This window comes from Squalius cephalus (assembly GCF_949319135.1).
Source record: "Squalius cephalus genome assembly, chromosome: 25".
NCBI lineage: Eukaryota > Metazoa > Chordata > Actinopteri > Cypriniformes > Leuciscidae > Squalius > Squalius cephalus.
In genome coordinates this window covers 15646446-15666731 of record NC_137146.1, presented here as the reverse complement: position 1 = coordinate 15666731, position 20286 = coordinate 15646446, and the positions used below count along the sequence as shown (strand labels likewise).

Here is a 20286-nt window from a genome sequence, read left to right as displayed (position 1 = left end):
CCAATTTGATCAAAAATACAGAAAAAAGTGTAATATTTTGAAATATTATGACAATTTAAAATAATGTTTTTTCTATTTTAATATACTTTAAAATATAATTTATTTCTGTGATGCGAAGCTGAATTTTCATCAGCCATTACTCCAGTTTTCAGTGTCACATGATCCTTCAGAAATCATTCAATCAATCAATCATTGATCTGATGCTCAGTTAGTATGTTGGAAACAGTTGTGCTGCTTCATATTTTTTTGGAACCTGTGATACTTTTTTTCAGGATTCATTGATGAAAAAAAAAACGTTAAAAAAACAAACAATTTATTCCAAATAGAAATCAATAATATATCAATAATCAACAATAGAAGTCTTTACTATCACTTTTTATCAATTTAACTCATCCTTGCTGAATAGAAGTATTGAAAGTATTAAAGAAAAAAAAAATACTGACCCAAACTTTTGAAATACATTATATTGCATATATATATATATATATATATTAGGGCTGTCAAAAGATTAATCGCGATTAATCGCATCCAAAATAAAAGTTTGTTTTTAATAATATATAGTCACTTGAATGGCATAGGCTGTGTTTGGAATAATTTATGCTACCATTCAAAAGTTTGGGGTCTGTAGGATTTTTTATTTATTTTTTCTGAAAGAAATTAATACTTCTGATCAACAAAGTTGTATTAAATTGACCAAAAGTGACAATAATGACATTTATAATACTACAAAAGATATTTCAAATAAATGCTGTTCTTTTGATCTTTATGTGCAAAGAATCCTGGAAAAAATGTATCACGGTTTTCACAACAATAATTAAGCAGCACAACTGGTTTCAACATTGATAATAGTAAGAAATTTGACTTGATCACCAAATGAGCATATTAGAATGATTATATGCATACTTTCTATATATACTGATGATAACCTTCTACATTTTCTAAAATATGCAATATACAACCAGAGCACACTGCAAATATTGTATCCCACAAAGCAATGCGATCAACTTAACCTTCCGCTTCAGTGTCAGTTACCCCCACACGTTTCTGTAATTTTCTGACGTTTCTGTAATTTATATATATATATATATATATTAGGGCTGTCAAAAGATTAATCGCGATTAATCGCATCCAAAATAAAAGTTTGTTTTTAATAATATATGTGTGTGTACTGTGTATAATTAAATTTGTATATATAAATACACACACATGCATGTATATATTTAAGAAAAATTTGTTATTTATATATAAAAAAATTATATTTATATATAATATAAACTATATAAATATATATACAGTATATGTATGCAAATATTTCTTAAATATATACATGCATGTGTGTGTATTTATATATACAAAATAATTATACACAGTACACACACATATATTATGTAAACACAAACTTTTATTTTGGATTAATCTCGATTAATCTTTTGACAGCCCTAATATATATACTTTCATGTTAGATGTGACAGCACTAATTCATATGAATTAATTAAGTTTGTCTTTATGGTACATAATATACTAGCTATGTAATTTGCATAGACAAAATAAGTCAGCAGTTTTATACCAAATACCACAGGATGTAATGTGGAAATGACATTTGTTAATTTATTGAAAAAACATTATAAACACAACAGATATTTGCATGTCGCGTGCTGTTTATTATAACATTCATAACATTCGCAATCCCTCATTTTAAATGATAAAGGAGATACAAACATTTGAATGGACTTGAAGTGGAACGGATGGATACAGGACAATCTGTTTGTCCTTATCTGACATGGTAAAAAGATGAGTATGCCTCTGTGTTTAGCTTTCTCGCTTATGTTTATAAATAATCATAAAGTAGGAACAGCTGCTCAAAACTCATTTGCCCAAACCTCATGTATATTTCTGCCCACTCAAGAGTATTTAATGCACTATCAATGTAATGAAAGTTGCATTTTACAAACTGCTGAGAGCAAGATCCTCATGTTGATTATCTAGTTTCCTACCCAGAGTTGACAACACTCACAACCAACACTTGTGTATTATGCAAAACATTCATGAATTTGGAAATGTATGGGTTCAGCTGTTGAAATTGTATGAGGCAAGTAGTAAACAAGCACACCATGTCTACAGTGAGAATACAATAATTCTTGATATCCCCCATGATACGGCATAATCCCTAGTTAATGATGTATTTTATCAAATAATCCTTTTTGATAAACAGTATGCCTGCTTTTAAATCCAGCCTTTCTTTTCCCAAATGAATATTGTATAATCCATGCGATCAACAGCCTGAGGAGTCCAGCTGAGTCCAGCTTGATTTGATCTTGTAGCAAAGACTGCTTTGTGATAAAATATCAAGAGGATTTACCTTAGAGACAGATTGGAGTGTGAGCTTTATCAGATCACACTCGGACATGTTAGAAAGTTCAAGGGACAAAAGGTGGACAGTTTGAGGTCAAGCCTCAAAAATATGATTAATATTGAGGACAACTCTTTGAACGTGAGCTTGACAATGCCAGAATCTTTTTTTTTTAAAGCATCTGATAGGGTCAAAGATTCAGCCATCATGGGAATGCAATTCATTTTCAAAGCATTATTTTGTCATTTACTGATATATGACAACCAACAAGTTATTAAACATAATTTGTATTATTTCTTTACAGTAAATTTAAAGGAAATTATATTTTTAAGATATATGTATTGTAGTAACATATAAAATATTCATCCATTTGTATTCCACAGTAAGTCATACATAAATTAAACAAATAAGAATGCAAATTAATTAATTTATTAGTACTAAACCAAATATATTTTTATAAATGTATTTAATTAATTTATAGTTTAATAACTAATTGTATTTGATATTATAACTATATATATGTATATTGATATTTTAACTAATTGAATCTTCTAACTAATTGATAATTCTCATACATTTCAACTGATTTTCACAATTCTGTGTTCACAATTAACAGATATAGCCTGTTTATAAGCCATTTGAATAAACACATTTACATATGAATTAAATATGTATATGATTATTTAAATAAAATCATATATATATCAATACTTTATGTCATGATTCATTCTTTGTTAAACATTAAGTGTGTGTGAATGATACATTAATATATATATATATATATATATATATATATATATATATATATATATATATATATATATATATATATATATATAGTATATAATTAGAGTGATTAATGAGAAGGAACATAGAAGCCTTGATAGAACTCTCTGCTGGGCAAGCTTACTCCCTGCTGTCTGGCTGAAGTTTGCAGTCTTCTCCAGCACTCTCACAACAGAAGCATAATAGCACCAATACTCCTTCAATCCTCACTATTGCACAAGAAATAAAGCCCACGGCTTATATATATATATATATATATATATATATATATATATATATATACAGTGCTATGCATAAGTTTAGACACCCATGCTAAAGTTGACTAAAAAGAGGAATAAAAAATCATCTTTTGGAAATTGAACTTAATGCCTTAATTTAAAAAATGAGGAAAAATCCAACCTTTAAGGACACCAATTTTCTTTGTGAATGAATAATGTATGGTAAATAAATAAATGTTCTTCCTTAAAATACAGGGTGCATAAGTTTGGACACCCCTATGTTAAATTCCCATAGAGGCAGGCAGATTTTTATTTTTAAAGGCCAGTTACTTCATGGATCCAGGATACTATGCATCCTGATAAAGTTCCCTTGGCCTTTGGAATTAAAATAGCCCCACATCATCACATAGCCTTCACCATACCTGGAGATTGGCATGGTTTTATTTCAGTTAGCCTAATAGCTGGTTTGATTTGCACTGAGAGATGATCTTATGGAAAGTACTCCATGCCAATCTCTAGGTATGGTGAAGGCTATGTAATGATGTGGGGCTATTTTAATTCCAAAGGCCAAGGGAACATAGTGCGTGCGCCTGCTTCCTGTTTATACCCGCGCTGCAATTTTACAACAATTTTATCCCTGATGTCCTTACACAGCTCTCAGGTCTTGGCCATTGTGGAGAGGTTGGAGTCTGTTTGATTGAATGTGTGGACAGGTGTCTTTTATACAGGTAACAAGTTCAAACAGGTGCAGTTAATACAGGTAATGAGTGGAGAACAGGAGGGCTTCTTAAAGAAAAATGAACAGGTCTATGAGAGCCGGAATTCTTACTGGTTGGTAGGTGATCAAATACTTATGTCATGCAATAAAATGCAAATTAATTATTTAAAAATCATACAATGTGATTTTCTGGATTTTTGTTTTAGATTCCAGCTCTCACAGTTGAAGAGTACCTATGATAAAAATGACAGAACTCTACATGCTTTGTAAGTATGAAAACCTGCAAAATCGGCAGTGTATCAAATACTTGTTCTCTCTCTCTCTCTCTCTCTATATATTTATATATATATTAGGGGTGTAACAATACACCAATGCCACGGTCCGGTTCACGGTTGATCAATGATCACGGTTTTGGAGCCACGGTTCGGTTCGGTTCTGTTTGCTGTGGGGGCAGGGTTCATGGCAGGGCACCACCAGCAATAATAACACTAGATTCACAACAACAACAATAATTTAACTTATTAACTTTATCTTTATTAATTTTATACATTGGCTTCACGTTTTCTTTAGAGCAGTTAACACACCTGAGTTAACTAAAATGAAATAAATGTCTCCACTGACTAGTCAGAAATAAACTGCACACCTGCCAACTTCAGAAAAGTAAAATGTGGGACAATCGTGGTTCTTTATAGGAAAATGAGGGACACTCAAAATATTTACTGTATCGCACAATGTACATCATTTCAGTGTCTGCAAACTGTAGTTAAGTATATGTTTAAAAGGTTATCAGACAAACACATTTGTATTGCTTAACCTATTTATGTACAATTTAATTCTAAAAATAATTTTAATGTCATACAAAAAAAAAAAAAAAAAAAAAAAATGTCACATTACAAACAAACCACCATTCAAAATAACAGCATTTATCTGAAATAGAAAGCTTTTTAACATTATACATAGGCCTACAGTTCAAAAGTTTGAGGTTGGTAAGATTATTTTTTTGGGAAAGAAATTAAAGAAAGTAATTGCCTACTTTTATTCAGCAAGGATGCATTACATTAATCAAAAGTGACAGTAGCCTACATTTATAGTGTTACACAAGCTTTCTATTTCAAATAAATATCTTATGATCTTTACATTCATCAAAGAATCCTGGGGGAAAAAAACAAAACAGTTTTAAACATTAGGCCTAATAATAATCCGAAATGTTTTTTGAGCATATTATTCCCTAAAGTAGATTACATGTTTTCTTGCGTGGCTGGATGTTAGACTCATGAACAATAATCACGTTGTTTGCATTCGCCAAAATTGATTTGCTGAATTCAAAACGTGGACAGTGAAAGGGAATTACCGTTAGCGCGAGACGAGTCCGGCTTGAAGCGGAAGTGACCAGACGGCAGGCAGAGGATTATGTTCGCAAATCAAACAATGATTAAAAAAGCTGTGATATGTCATCATATTGGATGATGACAGGTATCGGTGATCATTCTCAAGTGTCGTGATCAGCACTGCTGCTGTTACTGCTGTGCTGTATCACTATCAGTCAGTGGTTGTGACCGCCATAGATATCTATGGTGACCGGAGGGTCTTCAATCTCGGAGTTGCCATCCTGAAGTGCGTATGTAAACTCCCGAGCGTGATCGATCACCCCAATCACGTGACATGCACTTTATTTAGTAAATAATATTATAATAATATTTACTAAAACTACAGCTCTTATTAGTTGTTAAAAGTGTACTCATTAATTACTATTTAATCAAATGTCAAGGAAGAAAAAAATAGTTTTGTGAAAAAGTTAAGTGAGAGTTGGGCAGCAGGGGGCGGGGCGCGTTCGGTTCGACATGAGAGTATCGCGGTTCGAACCGTGGCTGTTGTATCGCGGTTTTTCGGTTCGGTTTGAATATCGTTACACCCCAAATATATATATATATATATATATATATATATATATATATATATATATATATATATATATATATATATGGATTTCTTTTTTACTGAGTCATCATCCTTTAAATAAACTTTTCTTTTCATTTTAAATAATGCAAAGTTTTAACCAAAGACAAACCAAACATCCATATTTGAAATATTTCAATACACTGAGGGAAGCCACAAGCCACAATTTTTGCTTTTGTTTCAAAAATCCTTTTATCGGTTCTGGGAAGCAATATTACATGTGAAACCACAGGCCATTGTCTGGACATTTACTTTTACATTTACCAGCATTTGAAGTACTGAAGTCTCATGTGAAATTAGCATGGGCTTTAATGATAGCGTTGGATGACATTACCTCTGAGTGAGAGCCACTGTAACTGGATCTCCTTCAACCAACACAGTATATAACTCACTTCATACTGAGAGAGCAAGACCACATCGCACAACTGCTCAGCAGACACATCATCTAGGTAGGAAAAAGTTCCTTCTCTTTATGTCATCTAATAAACAACCATTTAAATAAGTAGTTTGTGATGTATGTGATATAAAATATATGACTTTATTTATTTTAAATTATTGATTCATGATTATCCAATTACAATTACAAATGATGTCTTTTTTATTCAATTTAACAATACCAGTGCATGACTAGGTACTAGTCTTACGCTAAATATGTTTAATAATATTTTTTTCAAATCTAATTTTACAAATATTTTTCACCTTTTGATTTTTCAGTGACTTTTTTTTTTATAATTTATTTTATAATTTATTATTATGTTCTACTCTTGCTGGTACTATCTTTTGTTTCTCATTTTTTAATGAAGAACTTGGGTAATGGGTAAATTCTAGATAATGGGTAAATCCTGGAGAACTACAATGTGTATTTCTCTGCAAATTCTTATAAGACTATAAAAATGATTTGATGGCAACAAAAACAAAAGAAAACAATTTGCATCTCAGCACACCTGTGCGACGGGCCGTATTCCAAGAGCAGACTGTTGCGTTTACAGCAGCCTGGGTCTATCTAATTTAGCAGTGTTTGCTCACTGCTTGGCAACCATCTTTACTGCTTCATCTTGAAAATAAAAAGACTTCCTGTATTCACTGTGTCTGCTGCAAATTACACAGACGGAAATCCATCAATTAGTGCACTTATCTGGCAGAGGATATAATGTGCTTTCCTTGAAAATTAGATGTTCTATTCCAAAGTTCCCGAATTGGGCCGTTTTCCAAGAATAATCTCACACAAAAAATGCACACTGCACTATCTGGATCTGAATTTAAAAGCACGTGGATGTTGTCAGCGTGTGTTCGGATCTTCAGTAATTTGACACCTCAGTCTGGGAGGCTTATGTGTGGACAACTGTAAACAGTCTAAATGGAATAAAGCTTTTTCTGTTGTTCAATCAGAGGCAGTTGTTTGGTGCATTTGATTTTCCTGCTTTACAGCTTCGGTACACCCATCACTGACTGATTCTCAGCATTGTGGTTATCTTAGGTGAAACATGACATCAGCTTATCCTTCATGTTAATTGTGATTGCTAACTCACTCACTTTTGTGATTACTCTCATATCGTGTTGGAAAATCTTTTTAGTAAATCAATTTTATAGCCTATAGTCACATCATGGCCACAAGCCATGACTTGCAACTTACTAACAGAAGTAGGTGGTATTTGGAGGAGGGACCACCTTATAGAGAGAATTTGATTAGACAAAATGAGTCAGTGCAGGATGAGTCTTCAATAGTTTCGGTCTGAAAGGAAAAATATTACATTTTACATGCATAAATCTGCTAAAAATGAATTTTGTCAAGGTTTAGCAGTATGTAAGCACATAGATTACCTCAAAGCAAACACACATGGACTAAAAACCAAAATATATGTGCTTTTGATGTACAGTATATAAAGTTGGTTATTTTCTGGTTTAAATTTAGTGTAAATGTATCTGTTTTTCTCTGTTTATGTTTTGGTTTAGATAAATGCTGCCCTGATAACAAAAATAAGTTATACTATCTATGTACAAAATTCAAAGATTTGTGGTAAGTCAATATCAATTAAGCAAGGATGCATTTAATTGGGCAATAATAAATTAGTTTAAATTGTAATAATATTTTCTCAATATTACAGTTTTTATGGTATTTTTCATCAAAGAAATGCAGCTTATGTGAGCATAAAGAGACTTCTTGTTTTTGGTTTTGTGTTCATTATGTTCAGTTCCTGTTTGCCAGTGTTTCCTTTGCTAGTTTGTCTCTGTAGTCGCTGATTGAGTTATGTAGGTGTTCCTTGCTACGTTGTCTCTGTGTGTATATTAGCTCTCGGTTCATTCAGTTTTTTTTTTTTTTTTTTTTTCGTGTCGTCTGTGGTTGTGTACATTTATTCTTGTGTTTTCTCCTGTGGTTGTTAAAGAGTGTTATTAAAGTCTGTCATTATAGTATTCTTGTGTGCATCATTCATGTGACATTCCTTACAGACAAACCTTACAGACCAACTTAAAATAAGTATGTTTTTGATACAGTTATTGTATATAAAGTTGGTTGTTTTCGAGTTTTGTTTGTTAAATTTAGTGTAAAATGTATCTGTTTTTATGCGTTTTTATGTCAGATAAATACTACTCTGATGGCAAAAATAAATTGTATTATCTATAGTTATATATTTAAAAAATGTCATCACCTTAAATAGCTTTAATGTAGTTCAGTGTAGGGCAATTCCACGCAAAAATGTCACATCCATAACGCCAACTAAATACCATGGCATTGTGTTGGTGTTATGGATGTGACAGTTTTGCGCGGAATTGCCCTGTACTAGCTTGTAATATAGGAACAGCAACATTTTCAAATGGGTTGCTCGACTGTAGTTCAAGCTAACACATTCTGTCATACTTGGGTCAAATGGTTGAGATTATGTTCAGTTCTCTTTCACAGTCTTTTAAAATGTTTGTCTTTGATCGAATAAATCAATAGTTATGCCAGTTTTTGATGTGAGTCAATGATGTGAGAATACACTCTCAAGTCCAATCACCTGCTCTCAGTTTAACCTTGGACCTCATCGCACAAAAGCAGCCACTAAAAGAAAAAACAATCAATGCCATTCTGAGGTTATTATTAATATCACCGATTGAATTGTCTTTACAGAAGATCCTCACTAAGCTCACCAAATGCAGTTTGGAAAGGAGTTTGTGAGGCAAAACAGCTTCTACAAATGTGTGATAAATGAAGGGGAAACAGACCTGGATTCTGCGGATGTGTTTGAGGTGCGTGTTGTTTCTCCTACGTATGTGTTTTAGAGAACTGAGGGCGGAGGGGAGCATAAATATTTACAAAAGATGATGCCATCAGCATGCGTGTATATGTTTGCTTCTCTATCCGGTACAATAGCTACCAGAAAAAATACCAGGTAACTGAAACTGACTTGTGTTTCACCTTTCCTTGGCAAGATACTTTTATAATCTGTTCCTCTGCCAGTTGGCTTACAAAGGGAAGGCTTCTGCTATCGACCACCTGATCCAGAAAAGTCCAGAACACCTAAGCTTCAGAGATGAGAATGGAGCTAGCCTACTGCACTATGCCTCAGCCGGAGGAAACCTGGACATAATTCGGCTCATTGTTTCTACTGTGGGTCCTGAGGGTAAGACTTACTCCTCGACATGGTTTTAAAGTCGCAATGTAAGGGAATTAGTGACAGGTCGTTACTTCCATATTGTGATGCACGAAAAAAAAAAAAATAAGGCCTTGGAAAAACTTACAATATGTTATAACTTATCTATAAGATCAATAAGATGTAATCAAAATAGAATTTTTATTTCATTCTGACTTGAATGAGTAATTTCTACACTATTAGCTGCTCTCTCCTCATCTGCTATTGGTTGGACAAACAGATAAGCCCAGCAAACTGCAAAATCTGTGACATTTTCATATTAAATTAAATTTGACAACCCAGAAATATAACTTACATTTTGTAGAAGATAATAAGACTACTTTTAGATCAATCTACAGCAAAAAGGAAGGAAATAACTTCAAAGTTTAGGATCCAGTTCTAGGAATTAAGATACTGGATCCGACTCTTGAGGCAGCAAATACATCGACTTAAATAAAATTACATTTTAACCTTCATAACAAACAACATATTTTGAGAAATTACACATGAGTCTATGCTTTGCACTAATTGCATTGTATATATATATATATAGATCAGTTTTGAAGGCCTTGTCCTTAAGCCTTGTTTATTCACCCCAGTCCTTTGCTATTCAGATCACATCAGGTCAATGTGTCATTATGTTCTAATGATTATAAAACTATCACATAATCTCCTCAGGGATCACACACTTACGTCAATGGGCTGCTTATTGTAAAAACTACTTCAATAAATCATTGACAAAACAGAGCCACCGGTTCACTCACTACAATGGCAAAAGACCAAATGATATTCAGAGTGCACATTTCTCTTCTTAATTACATCTATTACACTGCAATATCCTGCCGAAATAAACAACTTTAACTAGCCCAAGGTGGTTAGCTGCTCTCCTGACCTAAGATGTCTGGTCTGGTTTTAGACATTTGTTAGCTGGCTAGGATGGGAGATCAGCTGACCAACCAGCTATGATTTTTTTTTCTCAAACCAGTCCCAAACTCCCCCTGCAGCAAATTCTTAAGATTACATTGGTAACTTCAACCACAGTGCTGATTGCCTACACCAGGGTTCCTCAAACTCGGTCCTTGAGGGCCGCTGTTTAGCTCCAACCCTGATCAAACACACCTAAGCAAGCTAATCAATGTCCTCAGGATCACTAGAAACTCTGATCAGGGTTTGATCAGGGTTGGAGCTAAACTCTGCAGGACAGCAGACCTCAAGGACCGAGTTTGAGGAACCCTGGCTTACACAATGCTTGTGACGATGTCATAAGTTACCCCTGATTGTGGTGTATGCCATGTGTTTGTTTGGTGTATATTCTTTGCATAAATGTTTGTTTCTCATTGTTTGGTTATATATGAGTTTGGTAACTTTTTCTAGTCTAAGGTGCACATTAGACAGATGACAAAAGACACCAAGAGTTTTTATTTATACATTTTCTTTATTTAGAATTTACATCAACTATATTAGTTTATATCCCCATTTTCAAAACTTACCTTCTGGGTTCATGGCTGCAGCATGGTTTCCGGGGGTGGGGGTTTAAGAGGAAGTGCAGTCTTCCTGTTCCTCATTTTATGCCATCCCAAGGAATTCTGGGTAGTGTAGGCATAGTCCATTTCCTAGTATGAGCAAGGGGGTCATTGTTTCACTGTGTTGTTGTGTTTATTTTGATAGTATGAAATGTATTGTTTTTTATTTGTATTTCTTTCCTTGTAAAATTGATCTTAATGTATTTTGAATATTATTTTCATTTAAGTTTATTTATGTATTATGCATTATATATTATTTCAATTCCCTATTATCATGAAATCGTTGAACCTTTCAGTATAAAATAATTTATTTTGTCTGTTCGAGTCAGTTCTGGTGAGGGACCTCCATGAGGAGGGTCACCTTTAGTGTCTTTGTTTATGTTATTTTTGATTTGTTATTCTTTTTCTAAAGTCAATAAAAATGTAAATTGACTGCAAGCAGTATCTCCTGCCTTTGCTCTGGTCATGTCCCCACATTATGGTGGCAGCGGTGGGATAATCCAGAAGAGGAGCATTGCTGTGTGAAATCTTTGGGTGTGATGGCACCAAAACGGGCATCACGTATGGAGACAGCTGATTCCCTCTGAGAGTTCTTCTAAGGACATTGGTGAGCTCAAGGATATGTTCCAGAAATTCCTGGTGGATCAACAATAAATACAAGTACATCAAGAACAAGAATATGCACGACGAGAAACAAGATGGAGGTCCTTGAAACATCAGTTTCAATTACTGCAGGGAGAAGTGACTCATCATACCTCGCTGAGAAATCCATTGCCTGGGGAGAGTGAGGGCCCATACACTTCTTCCAGAAATTCTGATGGAGTTCGACATTCAACTGCTGGGGGTCCATTAAAAGAGCCAAAGATGCAGCAGCTCAGTGAGATGGATGACGTAGAGCATTATCTGACTACCTTTGAGCAAATTGCTACCGTGTGCAGATGGCCTCCAGAGGAGTGGGCCATTCGACTAGTTCTTCTACTCACTGGCAAGGCCCGTCCTGCCTATGTGGCTATGGATGTGGACCTCAGCGACTATGGGGAGGTGAGAGAGGCAAAACTGAAGAAATATTCTATCAATGCTGAGACCTATTGACAGCAGTTTCGTTCCATGGAGGTTCTGATGGAAGAAACTCCTGAGGAATTGTATGTTCGGTTGAAGGATTTACTCTATAAGTGGCTGAAACCTGCAGAAAAGACAATGCAGCAGTTTGCAGAGACTGTCATCTTGGAACAGTTTTTGAGAATGTTGTGTCCTGAACTACAAACCTGAATTAAGGAGCATGATCCATCTTCTGCTGAGGAGGCCGGCAAGCTGGCGGATGTATTTGTGGCAGCTAGGCGAAGGACTGAGCCTTGGAGTTTTGCTGGAAGACAGCAAGGGACAAGACTTCCTCTCGCAAGACAACCTCACTGCTAGAAGGGGGTAAGAGTATGGGTGAGAGACTTGTGAAACAAACAGAAACGTCTAGCTTAACTACAGTTGGGACCTATTAAGTGTTTTAGTTGTGGCCAGATAGGCCATAAGAAACCAATGTGTCCAAACCTAAATAAAAAGCTTACCAATGTCTGTTATGTTCCACGGATGATGATACCTGAACCTAGCATTACTCCAATGCCCAGTGATGTCACAATTCCTGTAGAACTGAAAGGTAAAAAGGTTATAGCTTTGGTAGACACATGGATGCACCCAAACGTTGGTAAAAATTGATCTTGTTTCTGAATGTTCTAGTGATTGCTTATGGTTAAATGTATCCATGGTGAAGAACGGTCTTATCTGACCACTGAAGTATATATAAGGGTGAATGAGCAATCCTACCTAATGAAATATGGGGCTAGCGCCAACACTGCCATATCCTGTGATCATTGGTCATGATTGTCCTGTGTCAATGGACTTATTGCAGCCAAGTAGTACCTGTAATGTGGTGTTAACTTGTGCAAAGTCTAGACAGAGCCAGGAGGTGAATGAGACAAACTCCTTGAAATGCCTTCCTTTTTATGATTGTGATATTTCAACCCATCCAGTGAAACTTATGAAGTTTAAAGCAGAAAAGTGGTTAGACTAGTTTTAAGGAACTGTGGTGCAAGTCACAGATAGGGAAGGTTCACAAAAATTTAATTTGGAGTGGCAGATCCCTACCAGATGAACTGCAAAAAACCGATTCTGAAATTGGTCCCATCTGTTCTAGAATGATAGAACATGCAAAGCAAGGCAGAGAGATTGTCTTCAAGGGTTCTACTTTTTGTTTAGAGAAGGAACTTCTGTATTATAAGACCCGAAACTGCCAATAAATGGTTCTTCCCATAAGTGTATGCAAGATTGTGTTAAAAATGGGGCATTCTATCCCCTGGGCTGGCCATTTGGGTCGTGGTAAAATGTATCGAATCAGTAAACACTTTTTCTGGTCAGGGATGACCAAAGATATATCTGAGTTTTGTAAGATGTGTCCAGAATGCCAATGTACTGCCCCTCGGGGTCCTCTAAAAGCTCCTTTGATGCCTTTGCCTGTAACAGAGATTCCTTTCCAACATCTAGGCATGGATATTGTGGGCCCGTTAGAGAGGAGTAAAGCAGGTAACAAATACATGCTGGTAATTTGTGACCATGCAAGTTGATATCCTGAGGTTTTCCCTTTGAAGAACATTAAGGCCAAATCTGTAGCCTTTTGAGTGGTGCAGTTTTTTTCTAGAGTGGGTTTTCTTCAGGAGATACTGACTGACAGAGGAACCAATTTCACTTCAAAGCTACTGCAACAGGTTTATCCATTGTTGGGTATAAGAGGTTTGAAGACCACACCTTACCATCCCGAAACCGATGGTCTTGTAGAAAGATTCAATCAAACCCGTGTTCAAATGCTCCGTAAATTTGTAAGTGACACCGGGTCTGATTACACCCAGTGGTTACCGTACTTATTATTTGCGTACAGAGAAGTTCCACAGGCTTTTACAGGTTTCTCTCCCTTTCAGTTGATGTATGGCCATGATGTGCAGGGTCCTCTGTCTTTGCTGAAAGAGACCTGGGAACAAAGTTCACAGATATCTAGTAAGCTGAATGTCATTGATTATGTGTTGCAAATGAGAGAGAAAATGACCAAGTTAGCAGTGGAACTCTTACAAGAAGCACAGTATAGGCAGAAAGGTTGGTATGATAGGAAGACAAGGCAGCGGTCCTTTGATGTAGGTCAGCAGGTTTTAGTCATGCTTCCAACAGAAGATAATAAGTTGTTGTTTAATGCCAGGGTCCGTTCAAGGTTACTAACAAGTTAGGACATACAACTTATGAAATTGCCACTCCTAGTGGGTCACGTTCTCATAGAACATTGCATATTAATCTCTTGAAGGAATGGTTTCCACAGAAAGAGTCTGCAAGTGCAAATTTGATGCGGTTGGTGGAAGAAGAGGAGGTAGAAAAGCAGTACCTATCGGTGAGTCAGGAAACAGTTAATTTTGAGCACTTCTCAGGGGAGCAGAAAATACAAAATTTGACTCCTTTCCAATGCCCCGTATTGAGGAGCTTATTGAGAAATTAGGAAAAGCCAAATTTATCTATAGACTTATGTAAGGGGTACTGGCAGGTGCCTTTGGCTCCTGAATCCCGAGGATTGACTGCTGACTTCACACTCCTACAAGTCTTATGCATTTCCGAGTCCTTCCTTTCAGGCTGCACGGGGCTCCCCCTACCTTTCAGAGGTTAAAGGTTGTACCAGCGATTTCAGGCCCAAACATAAATGATCACATTCATCTAATCTTTCCTAACGATCCGCTAGCTGCCCGCCCCATAAGCAGGCCGTCAAAAAAACGCATCTCTGTAGGCAGCCTAGGCTCTGAGATCTGCACACAAAATAGTGTTCCAACCAATCACCGACAGGGGGTGGGTGTTGTGAGGTTTTGCGCTCGTGCACGGCTGCACGCGAAGTCGGAGAACACGAGCAAAACCTCACAACACCCACCCCCTGTCGGTGATTGGTTGGAACACTATTTATTTTGGTTTTGAGTGGTGGTGAAACCAACTGTTTTTGTGTGCAGATCTCAGAGCCTAGGCTGCCTACAGAGACGCGTTTTTTTGACGGCCTGCTTATGGGGCGGGCAGCTAGCGGATCGTTAGGAAAGATTAGATGAATTTGATCATTTATGTTTGGGCCTTTTTTGGGCCTGAAATCGCTGATACAACCTTTAATGAATACTGTTTCGCAGGATTTAGGCGAATTTACAGCGGCTTATCTTGATGATGTTGTGATATTCAGTGACAGCTGGAAGATGTATCTTTATCTTGCAACAGTGTTTCAGCGAATTAAGGATGCTGGTTTGACAATCAAACCTACCAAGTGTTCTATAGCCAAAAGTGAGACTGAGTATTTGGGCTATGTATTAGGTAATGGTGTTATTAAACCTCAGATCCAGAAGATACAAGCTATTCAAGCTAGACTTTTTTAGGTCTAGTGGGGTGGTAACGGAGGTTTATACCTTACTTTGCCACTAGGGCGGTGCTTCTAACAGATTTGACACAGAAGTCGGGCCCAAATCAAATTTAGTGGACCGAACAGTCCAGTTTAGCTTTCCAAGATTTGAGGGAAGCATTAGTGACTAATCCTGTCCTGTGTAGTCCTGATTTTGAGAAAATGTTTGTGCTTCAGACAGATGCCTCTGAAGTGGGATTGGGAACTGTCTTGAAACAAAGGCAGGGAGGTGAGTTACATCCTGTGGCTTATTTGAGTAGGAAACTGTATCCTCAGGAGACAAGATATTCTGTCATTGAAAAAGAGTGTTTGGCACTGAAATGGGCTCTTGATTCTTTTAAAGGGGTGGTTGATTATGATTTCACTTTTCAAACTTTAGTTAGTGTGTAATGTTGCTGGTTGAGCATAAACAACATCTGCAAGGTTACAATTCTCAAAGTTCAAAGCAAAGGGAGATATTTTGAGATATTGAGGTAAAAGGACACAAGCTCTTGCAGCTCCATCCTCTGTGCCAGGAGCAGCAGCTCTTTTGCATTTAAAGGAACAGACACAAAATGGTGTGTTTTTGCTCACCCTCAAAAAGTGACAGTTTTAACATGCTATATAAAAATATCTGTGGGGTATTTTGAGCTAAAACTTCACATACACACTCTGTGGACATCAAAGACTTATTTTACATCTTGTTAAAAGGGCATTATACCACCCCTTTAAATACTACCAGTTGGGACGAAATTTTGTTGTTCAAACAGATCATAGAGCACTTCAATGGACTGACAAAATGAAAGATACCAATGCTTGTGTAACTCGTTGGAGTTTGGCTATGCAACCTTTCCATTTCATTGATATCACCCAGGGTCAGAAAACGTGACCGCACAGTGTCTCTCTCTCGCTTACCTTGCAAGAGTTTGGGGGAAGGGGAAGATGTGACGATGTCATAAGTTATCCCTGTTTGCGGTGTACGCCCTGTGTTTGTTTGGTTCATATTTATTGCATAAATGTTTGTTTGTTTCTCATTGTTTGGTTAAATATGAGTTTGGTAACTTTTTCTAGTCTAAAGTGCACATTAGACAGATGACAAAAGTTTTATTTCTTTATTTAGAATTTACATCAACTTAGTTTATATCCCCATTTTCAAAACTTACCTTCTGGGTTCATGGCTGCAGCATGGTTTCCGGGGGTGGGGGTTTAAGAGGAAGTGCAATCTTCCAGTTCCTCATTTTATGCCATCCCAAGGAATTCTGGGTAGTGTAGGCATAGTACATTTCCTAGTGTGAGCAAGGTGGTCATTGTTTCATTGTTTCATTGTGTTAGTGTTATTGTGTTTATTTTGATAGTATGTAGAAATGTATTGTTTATTATTTGTATTTCTTTTCTTGTAAAAGTTTAAAACATTTATTTAGACCATTAAGAAAGCAGAAAATATGTACGACATAGTTTCTTGTTTCAATGTTAGTCTTGACAAGTTTAGATATCTGAGATGCGTACAATAAAAGGAGCTACAAAGTGGCTATCTATTTGAACTTGAAATACACAAGCACATTTTAATTCATGAGTTCTCAATTTATTGCCTTCAGCCCTTCACATCACGATATTAATCAGTAATTTAAAAAATATATATTATTTGGTTGAAGTCATTATTCATGCTTTTCCAAATAAGGTATTTTGACTCATCGCTATGACACACTGGCTTACCTCTGAATGCTTACTGAATGTCCTACTGAACGTTGCAACCATTGCATATGTTGAGTGTTTTTTGCTTTGTAGAGCTGAATGTACAGGATGAGCAGGGCAGAACTTCTCTGCACTGGGCTGTGGAGAAGGATCAACAGCAGAGCTGTGAATTACTGTTAGAGCTGGGTGCTGACCCCAACATCCTCAACAGTGCCCTGATCGGCCCTCTGCATCTGGCTGTCACTAAAAGATACCATCATCTAGTAGAGGTCAGTCACACACATGCTGCTGATAATCTGTTTGGGTTACTGTCAATGTAAAGAGCAGCAGTAGATATGCATTCTCTTGAATATTTAGTCATCATGTGCATCAGACTGTATCAAATATTTTTGGGGTTGGTGAAGGGTTTTACAACCTCTTCGTCAGGGTCTAGCATTTTTTTCCCGATCTCCACACCGATGTGGAAGAAACCAAACATCTAATTATTATAACATCTTGGGGCTGAAGGATGATGGTTATAGAGCCTTTAATGGCTAAAACGGATTTGAGGACCGTTATCATCTCTAATAAGGCTTCAGCGAAGAAGTCCGAAACCACTGGCAGACCCCTCCAATGGGAAATGGATTATACCTCATTATACAGTGCCCATCTCCACTCGGTGCCCTCAGGGGACCATTCTGCCAACCCCGCCACCTTGTGTGCTTTGGTGTTCAGCATTTTCCAGCGAGCTCATGTCTCAACGTCTGCCCGGAAACGTTGCATTATCATTAACAATAATGCTTAATATTTTCATGGAAAACAGTTATTTTCAAATTGTCAAATTTCAGTTCAAACTTCTTTCAAAAACATAAAAAAAAAATAAAAAAAAATTGTATTGTACCAAACGTTTCAACTTTCGTTGAATTTGATTGAGTGGCGTATTCTGTAACTTCTGGTTATTTTTCAAGATGTAAGTTAGATAATACATGCACTCTCAAAAAATAAAGTACATAATTGTACCTTTAGGGGAAAAATGGCTTGTCACTGGAGCTGTACCCTCAACCTTTAAAAGAAACGGTACATTTATAAACCTTTTAATGCTTTTTGACCTTCAAAAAGGTACATATATGTACCTTGAGGTCCAAAAATAAGCCCTATGGGGTACGTTAGTGTAGATTGTACCTTGGGGGACAGAAATGGACTCCTACTGGACTCCTACTCCTAAAACATTCAAATTAGTCGTTTTACTGTAAGTAAATAATTAGAGGAACAAAGTGCAGTAAATGGTAAAACTATTTTCTCTACAAACCAGTTTGTTTATAATTAATAACAATACAATTAAACAAATATCATTTTCAAGCAGCTTAGACTGTTTTTGAGACCATCAAAATAAAGTGTTAGCAGATATTAATTAAGCAGACAGACTACTAATAATCTAAGACTGGTAGTTGACATGTTGGTGCAGTTACACTGTCAAAAATCCAACTTACGTTTTGTATGACAAATTCAGTTTGTAAAGTTTATTCAACTATTTAACATGAAAAAAGTTGAGAAAAGTTGAGATAACTCAAACACGTAAGTTGAGAAAACTCAAAAATGTCCTGCAGCTGGTTGCCTTAAACTTTTAAGTTTTCTCAACTTTTTTTTTTACAGTGTAGTTAGCAGAATGTCTAAAATGGGCCATTGAAATAGTGTTACCTTACTACTAAAATTAAAGCTGAACTAAAAATAGTTTAAAGCTAAATAGAAATATAAAAATTAAAAAAAGACAAAAACTTAAAAAATGACAAAAACAAAATGACAAACTAATATTAAAATGAAAACTTGAAATATAAAAATAAAAGCTAATTACAGATATGAATAAATCATATAATAGTATATAAATCATTCTAAAATAACAATGGTTGAAGTAAAAATAGATAAAGCAATATTGTGTCTAAAATGTAAGTTACTATATGTATTAACTTCTTGTTTATTGAACTGTAGCAATGTCTAAAGTACAGAAGCAATATTACACTTGTAATTGTGCTGTTGATCTAAATATCATCAAATATCATGTCAAATATCAACACACTGTAATTACTTGTGTCCTCGTGCCTAATGTTTGAATCACAGTCACACTGATTTTCTGGCTTGTGAGATATTAATTAGATAGCATAGGGACAGCTCAGTGGGAAAAATAAGGGCGTCTTCTGTGTAGAATCTGCTTCCTGTTGGGCTGAAATATTGGAGGAATTATACTGATTTTGTGCCTTGCAGATAATTATGATCATTTTGCTCATGTCTGGCATAGGTCCTTCTGACTTGTGACAGAACAGATGTCAATCTGGAAGGGGATTTGGGAAACACCCCTGTGATGCTGGCCTGCAGCAATAATAATTGCCAAGCTCTCCATTCTCTTGTGAGTACAAAGGGCATTAAAAGTCAAGTGTGAGAGTCAGAATCCAGAATCTCAAATATTGTGTATTAAAAGTGATTTTTTTTTCTTTCTTTACAGTCCAAACATGGCGCCAAGATGTGTCTTCAGAACAAACTGGGTCACTATGCCATCCATACAGTTGCTTTTGCAGGTGCCAAAGAGGCCATGGAGCTGGTTTTGAAAATTGGTAAGCAAGTTTAATATTCTTGTTGCACCAATTCCAACCATGACGAATCCAACCTATTCACCAAGCTGTTTAGACAGATGCATTGATTTAGCACAATGCATGGGTGGTCTTCTGTTCCGGAATGATATGTTCAAGACATACTGTAAATATTTGTTTTCTTTTCTGACAGTTCCATTTGGCTTAGAGACAAATAACAGAGTTTTCATTTCGGTCCAATATTTTCAGATGCTGATATGCAAAACAGTTAAAACAGATAGAAGGGTCAACAAGTCAAACATTGCAAGCATGTCACATGGTAACCAAACAAAGCAGTCATGCTTTCATTGTGATTGAGATTTGTGACATCAAAGGGATAGTTCATGAAAAAACTAAAATTCAGTAATTCTTTACTCACCCTCATGTCATTCCAAACCTG

At 36.0% G+C, this 20286-nt stretch overlaps 1 protein-coding gene across 1 annotated transcript in view; it reads left to right on the top strand.

The window, feature by feature from the left end:
* The first annotated feature begins 6302 nt into the window (after nt 1-6302).
* trpa1b (transient receptor potential cation channel, subfamily A, member 1b) overlaps nt 6303-20286 on the top strand; it is a 42826-nt gene continuing 28842 nt past the window's right edge. Inside the window, exons 1-6 of the mRNA XM_079863458.1 lie at nt 6303-6477; nt 9138-9256; nt 9468-9630; nt 17380-17555; nt 19559-19666; nt 19763-19871. Coding sequence (XP_079719584.1) covers nt 9161-9256; nt 9468-9630; nt 17380-17555; nt 19559-19666; nt 19763-19871 — 652 coding nt within the window. The 5' untranslated portion in view covers nt 6303-6477; nt 9138-9160. The remainder of the gene's footprint in view (nt 6478-9137; nt 9257-9467; nt 9631-17379; nt 17556-19558; nt 19667-19762; nt 19872-20286) is intronic.